The sequence below is a fragment of the Pseudopipra pipra genome, chromosome 1 (genome assembly GCF_036250125.1).
Source record: "Pseudopipra pipra isolate bDixPip1 chromosome 1, bDixPip1.hap1, whole genome shotgun sequence".
Lineage (NCBI taxonomy): Eukaryota > Metazoa > Chordata > Aves > Passeriformes > Pipridae > Pseudopipra > Pseudopipra pipra.
Window position 1 is genome coordinate 137832721 of NC_087549.1, and position 15414 is coordinate 137848134.

General features: G+C 38.1%; 1 protein-coding gene across 14 annotated transcripts in view; it reads left to right on the forward strand.

Annotated features, from left to right (window-relative positions):
- Nucleotides 1-15414, forward strand: part of KIAA1217 (KIAA1217 ortholog) — a 352288-nt gene that overhangs the window by 112405 nt on the left and 224469 nt on the right. For 4 of the 14 annotated variants that reach the window (XM_064635456.1, XM_064635550.1, XM_064635432.1 and 1 more), the window contains exon 1: nt 6977-7429. The exons of 1 other annotated variant lie outside the window; for it this stretch is intronic. In XM_064635456.1, the coding sequence (XP_064491526.1) occupies nt 7210-7429 (220 nt within the window). In that variant the 5' untranslated portion in view covers nt 6977-7209. Of the gene's footprint in view, nt 1-6969; nt 7430-15414 lie in introns of those variants that run through there. 9 more of the 14 variants (XM_064635422.1, XM_064635542.1, XM_064635448.1 and 6 more) reach the window with 6 other exon arrangements.

Here is a 15414-nt window from a genome sequence, read left to right on the forward strand (position 1 = left end):
TATCATCCAAACACTTCTTGAACTCTGTCAGGCTTGGTGCTGTGACCACTTCCCTGGGGAGCCTGTTCCAGTGCCTAATCACTCTCTGGGGGAAGAATTTTTTTCTAATATCCAAATTAAGCCTCCCTTGACACAACTTCAGGCTATTCCCTCGGGTCCTGCCTCTGGTCACCACAGAGAAGAGATCAGTGTCTGCCCCTCTTCTTCTTCTCATGAGGAACATGAGTCATTTGAAATTTTGACACAGAAGAGAACCTTGTACATCTGAGTTAAGTAACAGTGTGCCAAAAGTGAAGCTTGTTGCAGTGTGATGATGCATATTTCAAATGGGACTTATGGGAGTCTTTTTTTCTTTTCTGTGGTGCCTAAAACCACACAAAAATCACAGACAGCTGATCATATTAGTTTCTTGAAATATTCATTAATAGGTGTCCAAAAAATATTGCATCTCACAAATAGACAAATATATTTTTTATTCTGCAGTTGGCTAAGTCATCCCTTCCAGGGCTGCTCCTGATCACACTGGATTGGCAGAACACTCTCTGTGCCTGTCTGCAGTTTATATGGTGTCTCTGACTATTATTTTTGCTTCAAAAAAAGGCCCCAAGTGACGGTTATTGTAATACCTGACTACAAAGAGTTCTGTATCTGCTTGTTTGCCTTCTCATGTCCATAGACCTGTAGAGATTTTTCTTTACATCCAATCTCTGTGGTGGAAAAAGACTGGGATAGTTCAGCCAAGGCTGCCCTATACAACTGTTGCTTCTCACCACCATCTTCAGAGGATGACCATTGTCTTCCCATTGTTCTCTTTTCTTTGTAGTTTCCTCTTCCTTTTGAGAGTACCCACTGCAGCATCCACCTGGGGTGCAATTAATGGGACTTTGGTGGACAAGGAATAGTTAAAATACTTCATGATATGAGTGGATTACCTTCATGCTTGAAGTTTGTCCTTCTTTCACTTTTTACTTACTTTTCCTATTTTCTCCCCCTGTGTGGATGACGTAGAACTTCAGGATGAAAGAGGAATATTGACACAATGAAAATGGCTTATCTGTGCCTTGACAATATGGGTAGGATTCTGTTAGTCAAGGATTGTGTTTGTCTCCTGGCATATTCAGTCTGCTCTTGCATCCTACCTATTTCCTCTTCTGTTCATTCCAAGATTTCATTCAAATCATCATAAGGGCTGATTTTCTGTAAGGCATATTTTATCTTTTGTAAAGCTTTAAGCACTCTGTGTTGTATTTTTGATATGTTAGAGCTCTTTTAAAGGTTATTCTTTTATTAAGAGGTCGTTATTTGAAAACGACGATGCAAAAAGCTAGAGAAGGCTATAGTAATGCTAAAACAAATTAGCAACCAACATTTGAAACTTACATTTTGTCCAGAGTAAAATGTCAGTGTAGTGTTTCAAGTTGTTTCTCTCCCTCCCCTTTTTATAGTGGCATAGCCACTGTATAAAGGTGAAGCCTTTATAAAGGCGTATAAAGACTAAGCCAGACATAGTTTCATTTACATAATTTCAGAAGAGATTTTGAAACTTGGACACCTTTCTTTTTTACTAAAAAACTACTACAAAACTGCTATAAATTTGGCATAAGATATTTTTGTGCGCATCTTTAAAATGCTTTAAGAATCTAATGTGAAATAACTGCAGATGTGGAAGGCACTATTCATATGTTATTTAACAACAAAATAGTAATAGAGATGATCTCCTGTGATTTATAGCTAAAGGGTATTCCTTTAAGAACATGCTGAGCCTAAGTTCTTATTTGATTTGATTAAAACATCAGAACAAGAGAAACAACTTTGAACCAAGATTGTATAAATTTTAGCTTTTAGTCATTACAGCCAAGTCACATAACACTTTGTTAGACTTTAGCAATAATTTAAATATGAAATAAATATTTGAATTTTGTATTCTTCTGTGAGTGGCTGATATATAGAAGAAGGTAACATTCTTTTAAAAAAAAAAGTATTTTTTATGAATTGCATGGGCAGCTGGCTAACAGCTGATTGTTCCCTGTGGAATTGCTTAGTGAGTAACCTGTTTTGTCAGGATTAGGTACCTAAGCCTGCCATCACAGTTGGCACCAACTGGAAATCTTAGCAACAATCTTGGCAAACATTTCAAACATTAATGGCTGTGTTTGCACACAAATGCCCCACTGCTTTGTTCTTCTGCACTGTTCATCCATTGGTATATGCAGTTACCTGTGTGTAAGTGTGCTTAGGCTCATATAACCCTTCAAGTGGGGAAGGGAACCAAGTGTAGTAGTCAAAAAGCATCCTGAGGACAGAACAACAACAGGTGAGGGATAGTAGTGATGTTTTTATACTGGTTTAGAAAACCCATAACCATGATATAGTTCAATATGAACAGAAACTTTAATAGTAGGCCACAGACCTGTGTACTCAGGCAAAACACTTAGACGGTCTTGAACCAAAGCCAAATATAAGATGCAGAAGTGATAGAATAATAAAGAAAATTAACTCTGCCTCTACTGATGGTATTTCTGAGTTTGGGGCACAATAAATTATTCAGGCTCCACAGCTGTAAACTCTTCTATCTTTAAGAAAGGTTTTGCTATGGTTTAATTTTCTAAAATTTGACAAAAAGGAAATAAAGTAGACCTGAAGGGGTTTTTTGTAGTTTTAGATTTTTTTTTTTAAGACTTGAAGCTGAGATTAAATTTTTATGGCTGAGTAGTAAATCTCTGGAACAGGATTTCCTGATAGAAACGACAACTCTGCTTTAATTATAGCATCTTCTAGGCAGCTAGTATATTACAGCAGGACCCTTAACAGACTCCTTTTTAAGACCATATTCAAGAGTAACAGGACTTGCCATAATTACGGCTTGCTTTCTGTTGGGAGTTCACCTCTTATTGAATTAATGACTAGGTTTCTTTTGCATTGTTTATTTTCTCAGGAAGAATGCCTTTAGATTTGTGTGAAATGTTTTAAAATGGGTCTCAATATGTGGAACATGAAGCATCTTCTGTATTATGTAACTATTTCAGAAATCATATATGGAAAAATAAAGCACTAGTACATAGTTCTAAGAAAGCTTTAACATCTGCAAAATTAACTTGTCACTAATTTTGCATGCTTCAGTTAGTAGAAAATGTACCTCTCTGAAGCACTAAGCTTTTTTTTTATTATTATTACATTCTGTACCTATCTGTGACTTGCATCTGAAATAGTTTTCGTCACTGATCTTGCTTTTTTGGTGCCTATACATTTATTTCTTATTTCATGCTGAAAATGTTATGCCATCTGGTTACTTGCGTAATTTTGTAAAGAGAAGACTTCATTAATTTGTGGTTTTAACTTCTGCACCTGCAACTTCCATTTACTAGTGTAGCAGTTTTGCTTGTCAACAGTTTAGAAAGAGTCTGCTGGAGCTGAAATATTTGTGTATTCATGCCTTTCTCTCTTTAGATAGTTGCAGGCCAAAATAGGGGAGAGGATTTGGCGAGGCTGAGAAAATACCACATCCTGAACTGTACAGCATCAACTCCCAATTTTTCCTGCTTCACGTGCAAGGGATCCTCTCCCCTCCCCAGCTCTTTATGTGCAAATGTAAACTAGAACTTCATGGGTGCCCAAAAAAGGAAATTTCAAGCTTTGCAGATGCTTTGTTTGGATTAATAACTTCTATAGTCATGTTTCTTTAATCCCAGAGGGCGCAAACATTACTTATGTTAATAGCGGTATCATAGCCTATCTCATACGCTATGGTAAAAATGCCTTCTGTTAGCTAATTCTTAACAAATTCTTGTTGTCATATTTCAGCAGTAGTTTATTTTCTAGGCAGGAAAGAGGAGAAGTTAGTTTTGAAACTAAAAGGACATTGTTTGAAACAGTGTATGGAAAGTGTATGGCTTTCTAAAAATATTTTCTAAAAATATCACATATGTGATTATTAAAATGCATGGACAGCACTGTTGCTACCTTAATATTAGTTTCTGCTGTGTGAGGCAGTGACAGAGTTCATTCATTGACACAAAGCTCTAGAAATATTCCTACAGTACTTTACAAAAACCTGACAAACTGAACTGTTTTTTGCTTAATGGTATGTTACATCAATATGATGTCTCTACCTAGCCGAAGCTTGCTATCTGAAATCTAAGAGAAAAAGGGTTGGATTTGTTCCGGACTTTTTGTTCAGGTTTTTTGTTTGTTTATTTTCGGTTTTGTGGGTTTGGTTTTTTTTCTAAAGTAGTTCAAAAGAGTAGCTTGGGGCTTCAAAAAGCCTGAGAACTGATGAAAGACTTGCTCCCTGGGGAGCTTTGTTAAGAACCTGTGGTGGAGGGGGCGGGATGGCAGGAAGGGACCTGCCCCACAGCCGAGTGGAGCCCAGGCCTTCAGGGGAGCTGGGCTGAGGAGTGAGGACATGTGCAGGTAGGATGTGGGTGATGGGGAGCTGGCAGCAATCCTGGGTTGCAAGCTCTCATTCTGTTCCATCCCATGAGGGTACTGGTTCACTGTCTACATCCAGGCTGAAACACAATCAGCAAAGCAACCTCAGTTTATGATTATTTTGGGGTCTGGGGGAGTTCTGGATGGGGTTGTTGGGGTTGTTTTTGGTGTTTTGGGGTTTTTTTCGAGTTGGTAGGGTTTTTTGGTTGGTGGCTTTTTTTTTAAAGGTTCGACACTCATAGTTGGAATCACCAGCTTCACATCTCAGAGCCTTTAAAACAAAAAAACAAGACTTTTTTGGGGAACATCATGCCACAGACTTCAAGGGGCTAAAAGGGAGTTTTGACCAGAAAGGAAGCAAATCCTCCCAAACGTGGCAGTCAGGCATGGGATAGTTTAACTGCTGGGACTTCGAAGAAAGAAGGTTGGACATCTACTATTGGACAGATTTAAAGATATTTAAGCTTCCAGATTATAAATAGCCTCTGAATAAATTTGACAATACAGAATGACAGAATGGTGGGGAATAGGAAGGCAGTTCTGGAGATTGCCTAGTCCAACCCCCAGCTCGGGCAGGCTCAGCTACAGCGGGCTGGTCAAGGCTGTGCCTGGTTGGGTGTTGCTTATATCCAAGGATGGAGACTTCATGAACTCTCTGGTCAACCTGTGCCAGTGTCTGATCACCTTCTCTGTGTAAAAAGCCTTTTATTATGTTCTTTTTTCCCCTGTATTTCAATTTGTGCTCATTGTCTCTTATCCTCTTGCTGGGAACTACTGAGAACACTCAGGGTCCCTCCCCTTTCATTCCCACATGAGATGTTTATGCACAGCTCTCCTCCAGGCTGAGCAGTCACAGCTCTCTCAGCCTCTCCTCACATGACACAGTGCCATTAGGCACCTGATTGCTACTCAGGCACCAAGATATTACTGAAAATGCCCGTCTCCAACTGGAGTATTCCAGGAATTTCCCGTGTTTGAGGAACATCTTTGACTCACCCCATTTCTGCATGGCTGTGTCTCTGCTATGAGACAAAGAGCTGCTTCCTTTTCAAAAACAAGTGTCGATCAGGATGTTGCTGCTGTCTTTCAGTGCAGAAGTGTCACCTTGGCATCCAAATGGACAACTTAGGCCCACACCTTTCCTCTCAAAAGCCGATGGATAATGGCTCTCTTTTCCCCATCTCTTGTTGCTATGTTGCTAGAGCGCTGCTAATTAGCCCAGAGTTACTCCCATGTCTGTGAAGTTCCTCCTTGTGAGTTGAAATCTTCCCACTCACTTAGAGCTCCTTCTGTATTGATATAATATGCAGAATAATATCATGGCAAGGCTTGCTGTATCGCACTTAATCTGTCCTGTTCTTGATGGGGCAACAAAGCAATAGGCAATATGCTTTATAGAGAAAGCATAAACAATTACCTATTTAATGTGGGATTCTTGAAAAAAAATGGAAATAACTTGCAAAAATATTTTTCTGCATTACACAATTGCCGTCTCAGAAAATGAGGAATGTCTGTAATAATTCAGTCATGTTTTGCTGTCTTTTTGCTTGTTAAGCATTTCTCCTAAATAACTATTAGTACTTTAACTCGTGTGATATTGATTTGTTTATGTTTGTTCTAGTTTTGAAATAAAATGGCTCCTCCTATTCTATCATTGATACAGCATACTACTTGCCTGGGATATTGAGGAATACATTTTAAAATTCAGAGTGAAAATTTTACTGTAACTGTAGCTATGATGTTTTCTTTTGTTTGCACTGTGGTTTTTTTCCTTAGAAGTTGTATCCAAAATTATAGTGAATGGAATTTTCTTTTCATGTGACCACATACTCTGCATCTTGGCAGCATTCACAAGCACAGAGCTGGCAGAGAAAGTTAGGCAGGATTTGCCTAGGCATTTTCAAAGAAGAGCACCCAGGAACTGAGGTTTGAAATAATTTAGCCTAAGGTCGGGAATTTTTTTCTTTAGAGTCAATAAAGGACATGGTTATCTGTAATGTGCAAGAAGCCAGGGCTTTTTTAGGTGAATACGTACCAGTGAAACAGGACAGTATAATGAGCAGTATTCTGTGCAGTGTTACTTCCTAAACAATGCCAGCTAATAATAAGGGATTTGGGCCATTTAACAAACAGAGATGATATTTGCTGTCAATCTTTCATTTCTTTTGGTGAATTAGATAATACAATGCTAGGAGAATATGCATCATTTAATCCAATTTAAGATTGCACTGTGTTTAACTCAAAGACAAATGGGTTCTTGACATTAGGCATTTACTATACAGTGCTGAAACAGTGTGGTTTTGGTGCACAGTGAAGAAATCTGCTAAAACAAGACAGTGTTTGTTTGAGAGAGAGGGTTGGGAAAGGAGTGCAGGAAGGTCCCGCACGCAAAGGTAATCCCGTGCCTGCGTGGTTTTTCACGTTGTACCTGTGTAGGTGGAGCATTCCTCTTCTGCTCGGGTGCTGCCCGGCACCTCGTCTGTGCACAGCGGGAGTTTGAGACAGCCCCCGGAAGAGCATTTCCTTGCCACAGCGTGGTTGGGACTCAGCACCAGGACAGAGTCATCTGCTTTACCCCAGCACACGTTCACATTCCACAGGTCCGGGAAACTGCGTGACCACCCAACGCTTGGTGTTTAAAACTGATCGGACTGGCAGCACAGCACTTCACATCCAGCTGCGCTGCACACACAAACTCCACAGCCTCTGTGCTGGAAAGTGAGCTGGGAAGGATTTTTTTAGAAATTGCTTTTGGAGCAGGTACATTCCTGCACAAGCAGAATGTCCAAACCTTCTCGCTTGGCTCGACCTTTGTCAGCCAATACAGCTCCTAAATCGCCTTTGTCTAGAAAAGAAGATTTTAACAGCCGATCACGAAAAATTAGGCTAGGTGAAAAGATTTTGAGAGCTGGCAGCGAAGGAAATCTGGTTAAACAGCATCAGCAGGAGCAGGTGGAAATCACAGAAGGGCTTGTGCCACGGAGGGCTCCTTTCCTGAAAGGTAACTGGTTATTTCATGCTGTATAAGAAACAATCAAATGCATTTGCAATTATTGTGCTTTTAATAAACCCCAAACATCAGTTATTGTATAATAGGGGTGTGTGTGTATATGTGTGTGTGTATTGTTGCTGAACGAGAGAGACTTGTACATAAAGCATTTGTTTTGAAAATAAAAGGGCTCAAAATATTTTTGTTGTTCATTTGTAGCTGGGTGCTGTATAGAAGCTAAAATGCTGGGCTGTCAAAGTGGTAAATCACAGTCTTTTACAGTCTAAATGTGACACTGTATTGGGAAGCTTTATTTGAAATTATAATTTGAAATTATTAGCAAGTGTGAGAAAGATTAAATAACATGAGAAAACAGACATCAGTGCAGGCACAGAATCTTTCAACCTTACAAGTAAAATTCCTTTTCAAGGGTCCTAACAAGGCAGCTGGGAGTTGATTTCTTCTATAAAAACTAAACAGATCAACTGTATTTGGAAAGGCTTATATGCTTTCAGAATGCAAACAAATGTGGAGGATAATATAAGATTACGATCTACTTTCACTGATCTGTTGAGCAATGGGCTGTAGGAACATTATCACTGCCTCTTTTTGACTTAGTTTTTGTGAAGGTACTCCTTAGAACTGCATTTAAAAGTAGCTATTTAATCTGCATGGCGAAAAATGAGGGTAAGTTGCCATTCTAATCAGGAAATAAAGGTAGTAGTATTCTAGTCGGGCTTTTCATAGGTTCTATATTTTAATATAAACAAGAAGCAGAATCCTTTCAATCTAGAATAAAAATTGCTGTCCCTCCATCCTAAATCCATAGGAAAAAGAAGTGTAAATTACAGACCTTTGTAACTTGAAACTGTACTTTGATTTCGCACACGTGGCATCCAAGGTCACAGTTTTTATTCCCAGCTGAATACGGTTTAAAAGATTTTTTTTCCTGCAGTATGACTTTTATTATTTCACAAAGAAGGGAGAAGTGATGACACCTAGTCTTACTCAGGGAGATGGATGATCTGTTTGTTTCTACAAAGGAGACTGGGTCTGAAGCACTTTATTAAAGGCAGAAGAGAGCAAATAGAAAAGCTGGAGGTGGGAGGGCTTAAACTTCTGGTCTTGCTTGCAGAACATCTTGCTTATTTAGAGATGTAATGTGGAAACTCATTTTTGATCTTGCTATGTACACAAAAAATTAAAACTTTCATTCCAAAAAAAAGCAGATGTACAATTCTTTCTGCCCTGGTAACCAATATTTATTGATACTATAGTACATGATGTTTCTCAGTAAATTTTTAAAATTTGAAAATGTTCATAGAAAATCCTGTAACAGTATGTTTTTCATCAAGCTTAAGGTTTTTAAACAGTAGTTTCTTCCCTTTGTGTTATCTCATTTATTTGGCACATTGAGAAAAGGAAGTCATTGGGATTTACAGAATAGCAAGTGTGTCCTTTTAAGGGATGTAATCTTTATGACACTCTCACTTCCTGCTTTTACTCATTTTATTTAGATGTTTTTGAACTATATAATGCTTTACAACTACAAGCAAGGGTTCCACTCGCTGCTTAGTGTTTTAGGTGAAATTTCTCTAAAAGAGAAACGTAGTGGGTATCGGTAGTGCTGCATCCTGGCATGTGCTTTTAGTATTTATAGCTTACACTTACTGTCTTCCTGAGCATGAGTTAATCCCTGTTAAGTACTGGCTTTCTGCATTGGGACAATTGGTACATTAGGGAAGATGTTCTGTGTATTGTTTTTGCAAGAGTTGTTGAAAAATAAACATTGATACTTCTGAAGGGAGCATATTTATAAGGGTGATGAAAATGCAGAGTGTGGGGTTTTTTCTCTGAAAATGGGACTGGTTGGATGGCCCCCAATGGAGTCCAAACGTTGACCAGAGTGATTTGGAAGATGGTACCGAACTGGATGGTGGAGGGGTGGCAGATATGGCAGAAGCCAAATGAAGCACTGGAGGGTATAGGAGCCACAAGGCAGTGCCCTGGGGTCAAGGCTGAGTAACACAGGAGAGCATGAGCAGCAGCCACAGGGTATTTATAAGAACTTGAAGTGGTAAAGAGGGCAGGTACAGGCTGAATGAGATGGCTTAAGTAGGGAGCATAGTGAGGGGAGGCAGACAACTCCTGGGGGAAGAAGACTGGTGGTTGGAGGAGAAAAAAATGGCAAAGAAAGATTGTTTTTTAGGAACAGGTGTGTCAAAGGGGTTGGAATGGGGAAGTGGGAGCAGGAGGCTCTGTTAGGCAGGCAGTGGGATCCTGAACAACCTGACATGGAAGAGGGGTTTAACCAACCTTTATTCAGTGTCATGTAATGTCAGTGAAACCCCCATGGCCCTCTGTGTGTGTGTGTGTGTGTGTTACCCCTTAAAATCTTGGTCTATGCACAAGAGATCAACCTGGGTCATCTGGACTAGTTTCTACTGGTGAGCTTTACAGTTCTTCATGAGCAACATGACACCGTTTCTGGTTTCTTTGAAAGTCTGTTAAATTAAAACCAAAAAGATAACATGCATGAGTGGTGCTAGCAGACAGCAATCCAGCAAAACTCAGTGCTTAACAGACAGTTAATACAAAATTACGGTTATAATTTTAATGGGACTGTAAAGCATGATGATTCATTTTAATTATGATTGTATGTTGGGGGCTTTTTCTACAGGATTCTTGCCCTGCATTGTGCATGGGATGAGTTGTGCTTGACTGAGAAGTTGGATTCTATTAACAAGGGGGCAGCTTATGGCAGAGTCAAAAGTAATCCTTGTAGGTAAAACTATTAAAGGCTGGAGTGAATCTCTCTGCCTCTGAGGTCTGTGTGGTATCAGATGTACTGCTTCAGCTTTCAAAGGGGAATGCTGGCTGTGTGGATTTGGTTTTTTGTTCAGTTATATGTGCAAGTCTGAGACCCTGGGTTCTGATTTGTAGTGCTGAAACGATGTAAGAGTAACTGAAGTCGGTGTCAGCTGCAATTTTATTGCATAAAGTACTGTCTAATACAAAGGACTCAAGAAGGTCATCTCGTACTTATCTGCTACTCTTTGTCTGAATTTAATGAACAACTTTGACCATAATTTCTCTGGATGCCAAGTTCTCATCTTGCTAAAAAAGGGAGGAACGGGTAGAATAAAATCCTTACTTGATAGGGACTATTGTAAGAACAGCATTTCACAAAAATTTACCTACTTTATTACAGTAATGAGGAATATTTAGACCCAGGCTACAAAATTTGTTGCTTGGTCTTCAGACCAAGATCTGACAAGCACGTGGTACATGAACCCCAAGTTCACATCCAGAATAGCTAAGATGATTCCATGAATGTGAAGTGAGTCCTGTTCATTTTGTGAGGAGAACAAGACGATGGCCTGTGTGAAGGATGGGATGGGGCTGTAGGTAAGGAAAGACTGTAGTGCAGCACATGTGCATGTGGAGTAGGAAAAAGGGTTGCAGAGACAATCTCAGTTTTGTCATTGCACGTGTGGTGAGGAACTGTCTTTTCAAACTCAATGTCATTTTAGGATTTGGTGGTTTAAAGAAAAAATGGAGATAGGTAAGGCCTTCTCTTTTCATTCTCAGTTTTAAGACTGAATCAATTAAAATAGGATTTTTTTACCTTTGGGATGTGTTACTGATTGGAGAACTTTATGAATTTCTGTCACCCATACTTTCCTCCAAGAAGAGCAGAGAATATACTAATGTCTCCCTTTTCAATTTCCTTTCTCTGTGCCCTTTTATTGAATTTTGATATTTGCTTTATTATTTGCCTTCATATAGTTTCACTTTGCTTTATTTTTCACTCTGTTTTTTTCCATTAGATTTTCCTCCTCGGTTTCTCCTCTGCACTTTACTTTGCAATTTACAGTGATTGGAATGCAAGGCCAATACTTTTATACAAAAGCTTTTGGTATCCCATATTCATTTGGATCCAAAACTAGACAAAACCTGTTTGTTCCATCCCTAGTTATTAGATGGGGCCCAAAGGACTTTAGGGATATAGTGGGTTTCATATCTCTGGCCTCTTCATGTAAAACAACCAATAATAGCACCACAGAAAGTGGAATTAATTATATTTTCCCTATTTTGCTTTTATGACAAACTCCAACATAACAATGACTATATAATCCATATGTGTATTACTAATTATCTCCAAGAATGTTATTGTCTTTAAATAAAGAGATATTGAATCATGGCCAAAGTTTGGAAATTATTCTTTCTGACATTCAGGTAATATCTATGGAATGTTTAAGGCCAAGAATTTATCTGTCAGGAACTTCCATTTCACAGCATTTCCTGACAGAGATGTACCTACAAATACAGAACACATGTAAGATTAGGGGTTTGTCTTCCAAGGAAGTTCATTATTAAAAGAATAGCAAAACAAAGACTGTTTCTATGTACCCTACAGTATTTTTGTTTCCTCTGCAACTGTTTAAGATTCATCAAGGCAGAGAACACAGATCTTGTAAGTACTTGTATATACAAATGTTCATTATCTCACAAATTTAATGCTAATTCTCTTCTTTACTGCCAGTACATTTTTTTTCACTTTCAAATGCAGAATTTTTCTGTGATCTTAAAAAAAAAAGAAAAATAACAAATTTTACTGTCTCTTAAGAGTAGTCTGAAAAACAATAGTGAAACTAGGGTTGGTATCAGAGGTGCAACACAGTACAGTTAATTGTTCAAAATTTTGAGCTCAAGACACATGATTTTGCTAAACTATGAGGAATATATTATTTCATTTTAGTGTACTAATATTAAAAATTAAGAAATAACATGGACCATTAGATATTAAAATACAAAATAAATCTGGATAAAAAATTTCAAACTGGAAAAGAACATTATTAAAATAACTCTTGGAATTAATAGTTGTATTGTAGAAAGAGAGATCAGGTATGAGACAGTAGACATTCTTTCATTGCCTACAAGAACATTTATTTCTATAGCTGTTGATGTATGACTTCACCTGGCGGATGAATAGGGCAGCTGAACATGCTTCCTTCCAATTAAGATTACGCAGTATATAAACTGGAGTTATGGTTATTGAAAACTGAATGTCTGGACATTTGTTTAGGTAAGAAAGGATAGGCCCACTTCTGTTCTTATTTGCTGTGAGATCATGACTCAGATCTAAGCATAAAGTATATTTTAGCTATTTTTTTTAAGCATGATTTCCTGCAAAAATTGGTCATGTCTGGCAGGCTTTCCTTCACTGGTAACATTTTTACCCATTATCTGAATCTTTACAATTATGATGGAGAGGGTAAGTGTCCCAAAAATACTGCATTTCTATGATTTACTGTACACACTGTATGCTGTGTAGGATATTCTGTTATGTACCTGTCAAATAATACATGTCTATATTTTTCTTTAATATTGTGGAATATTGCTGGCTGGGTGAAGAAGGAATACCTGATTAATATTGTGTTCAGGGAAAAGCTGCAGTGTATGCTCAGCTCTTCTTTCACATAAGAGAGTTCACGTGTGGGTGAGACCTCATGAAAGCCATACCCCAGGGACAAGCTCAGGTTGTAGCTCACAGCTCTGATAATTCACTAGAGAGGCAAATGCAGACTGTGGATGAGATTGCATGAATTCTGATGGAAATGTTTTGAAGTTGAATGCATACTGCAACCTAAGTACAATTCCTCTTACAAAGTCAGCAGTCAATGCCAAATAAAAAAAAAATTAAAGAAAGATGCTTTGGAAACTGAGTTATGGTTTTGCGTTGCTTACAGAACTATTTTTCAATTCCAAAAGTATATCCACTCTGAAATGTCTTCCTTTGGGACCTGGCAGGCTTGGAAGGAGAGCACTATACATCCCTTTGGGAAGCTCAGTATCTTCTGTTTGTTATACTATAAGGGCTAATAGCAGAGGATGGGCAAAAACTCCACCAATTCCCTCCACAGCTCAAGACAAGCTTAAGCCATCTAGATGAGGGAATTTTGGAGAGGCTACAATTTTGTGGGAAGTTAGGTATAATTTTTTGAAGGCTGATTTTTCTTTAAATTGTGTCTTTCTGAAATCAGTCAGGGGTTTTGAAGTTTAGCTTAAACTAAGGAAATAAATAGGTGGCACAGATTGTAGGTACTTAAATGTTCCTCATTAGATACTTGTTCCATAAAGCTTTATCAATATCACTTTGACATGTGTAGGATGTAAATATGTATTTCATATAGAGTATATAACTTTTCATGTGAATACAATATTTTTAGTGGTTTAAGAGTGTAGCTCAATACCTAAGTGGCATGACTGACATGGAACCATAGTATTTCAGTATTACAGATTTCAGTAGATGCTAGTGAAACATGTAAATCTGGACTAATTTTGTGAAATTTGGATAAGGAGACTCAGAAATATTAGTCCTACTGTCAACCCCCCCTCAAGGCTGGTTGTTTCTGTGAAACAGTTTTTCTCTATCCAGAATTGGGCTTATAAATATAGGGTGTATAATTTTTGAGTGTGTCCTCATACCAGAACAAGAGCTAGAGATTTGAATTGGAAGAATAACTTTCAGATTTATGCCTTTATTTAAGGTTATGGATATTCCTGTACATTAAAATGTTACTTGTGAGTTCAGTTTTAGTAAGTTTATTTGTATGATATCAAGACAGGAAGTGTTCTACGGTTGAGAGGTTCTTGATTGAAAGTGGAAAGAACATCATTGAAATGTGATAAAAAGAAATAGCAATGTTCATGTATTTAATAACCCTTGTAGTTGATATGCTTGTGTATCTTTTTTTGGTGGATGAACTCAAGTATTCTTCTAGACTGAAAGTTGACTGCTATCTCTTGTTATTCTTGTTTGCTAATTAAGTGATGAGATGGATAGGACTTTATTTAATCCAGATTTTCAGGTTAGCTCAAACCATCCTCAGAAATGAGATTTTCAAAGCTGGACATGGTACTCCATCACTGAGTGCAGTGGAAGGATTATGGTACAATTCTTGCAGAAAAATGTTTATAAATCCTAGTGCAAGTACAATATTTTGCACAGTGGCATGGTAACGTTTTAAGCTTCTGATTAACTCCTAGAGACATTTTTGCTGTTAATCATCTTTTAACTGTTCTAGGCATTTAGAGGGTTTCCCTCTGACCTGGAAAGGTGATCATTCTAGTTGATTTTAATTCCTAAATCCTATCTAGTATTTTAAGAGTAGACACAACATCAGCTCCTTCCAAATCTTCTGGTATTTCACCCATCCTGACTGAATTCAGATAAATATTAAGAACAAAGTAATTTTCATCAGTTAGTTCTTGGAGTGCCCTAGGATGAAATTCCTTAGACCCAGCACACTGGTTTCTTTCCTTTTCTTTTTAGATTTTGTTGCTGGTATTAATTATGAAAGACATGTGGTCACAGCTGACTCTCTTATTGAAGTCTGAAAGGCATTCAAAATTCTGCTTTCCCCATGCCATTTGTTAAAAATTGTCTTTACCCATTGAGTAATGGATCCATCTTTTCTTTGCCCTTCCTATGACTAAGGCATTTATGCAATAAGTAGTCACCCAGGCCTGCTGCTCCTTTTAAGAAAAGAAAGAAGGCTCAGGGCTCAGTTATGACTTCACCTTATTTTCTCCCTCTGATAAAAATTAAGTAGTTATGCTGCTAAAAAATAAAAAAAGTGCAAATACATGAAAAATCAAAACATCTGGAATGCCCAGCTAGCTGGCTGGCTGGACATATCCTGGGTATTAATATGTAGATATTTAAGAACAGAAAAAGTTGTACTATTACTGGGGAATGTGTGTTTTATGATAGCCATTTCCTGCTGTCATGGGCTGTGGTTTTGTCCTGGTTTAGATAACATTTATCTTGAGCCTCATACTCTGAGTTTCTGAACAAGCTAATAATGTCTTTGCTGCAGCTTGGACATATAAGTAGCTTCCTGGGCAGTGAAAACTTTTGAGACATCTCCTCGGCCCTCTATCTTCCAAAACTTAGATTCATCTGCAGCATCTAGATGTGAGATAGATAA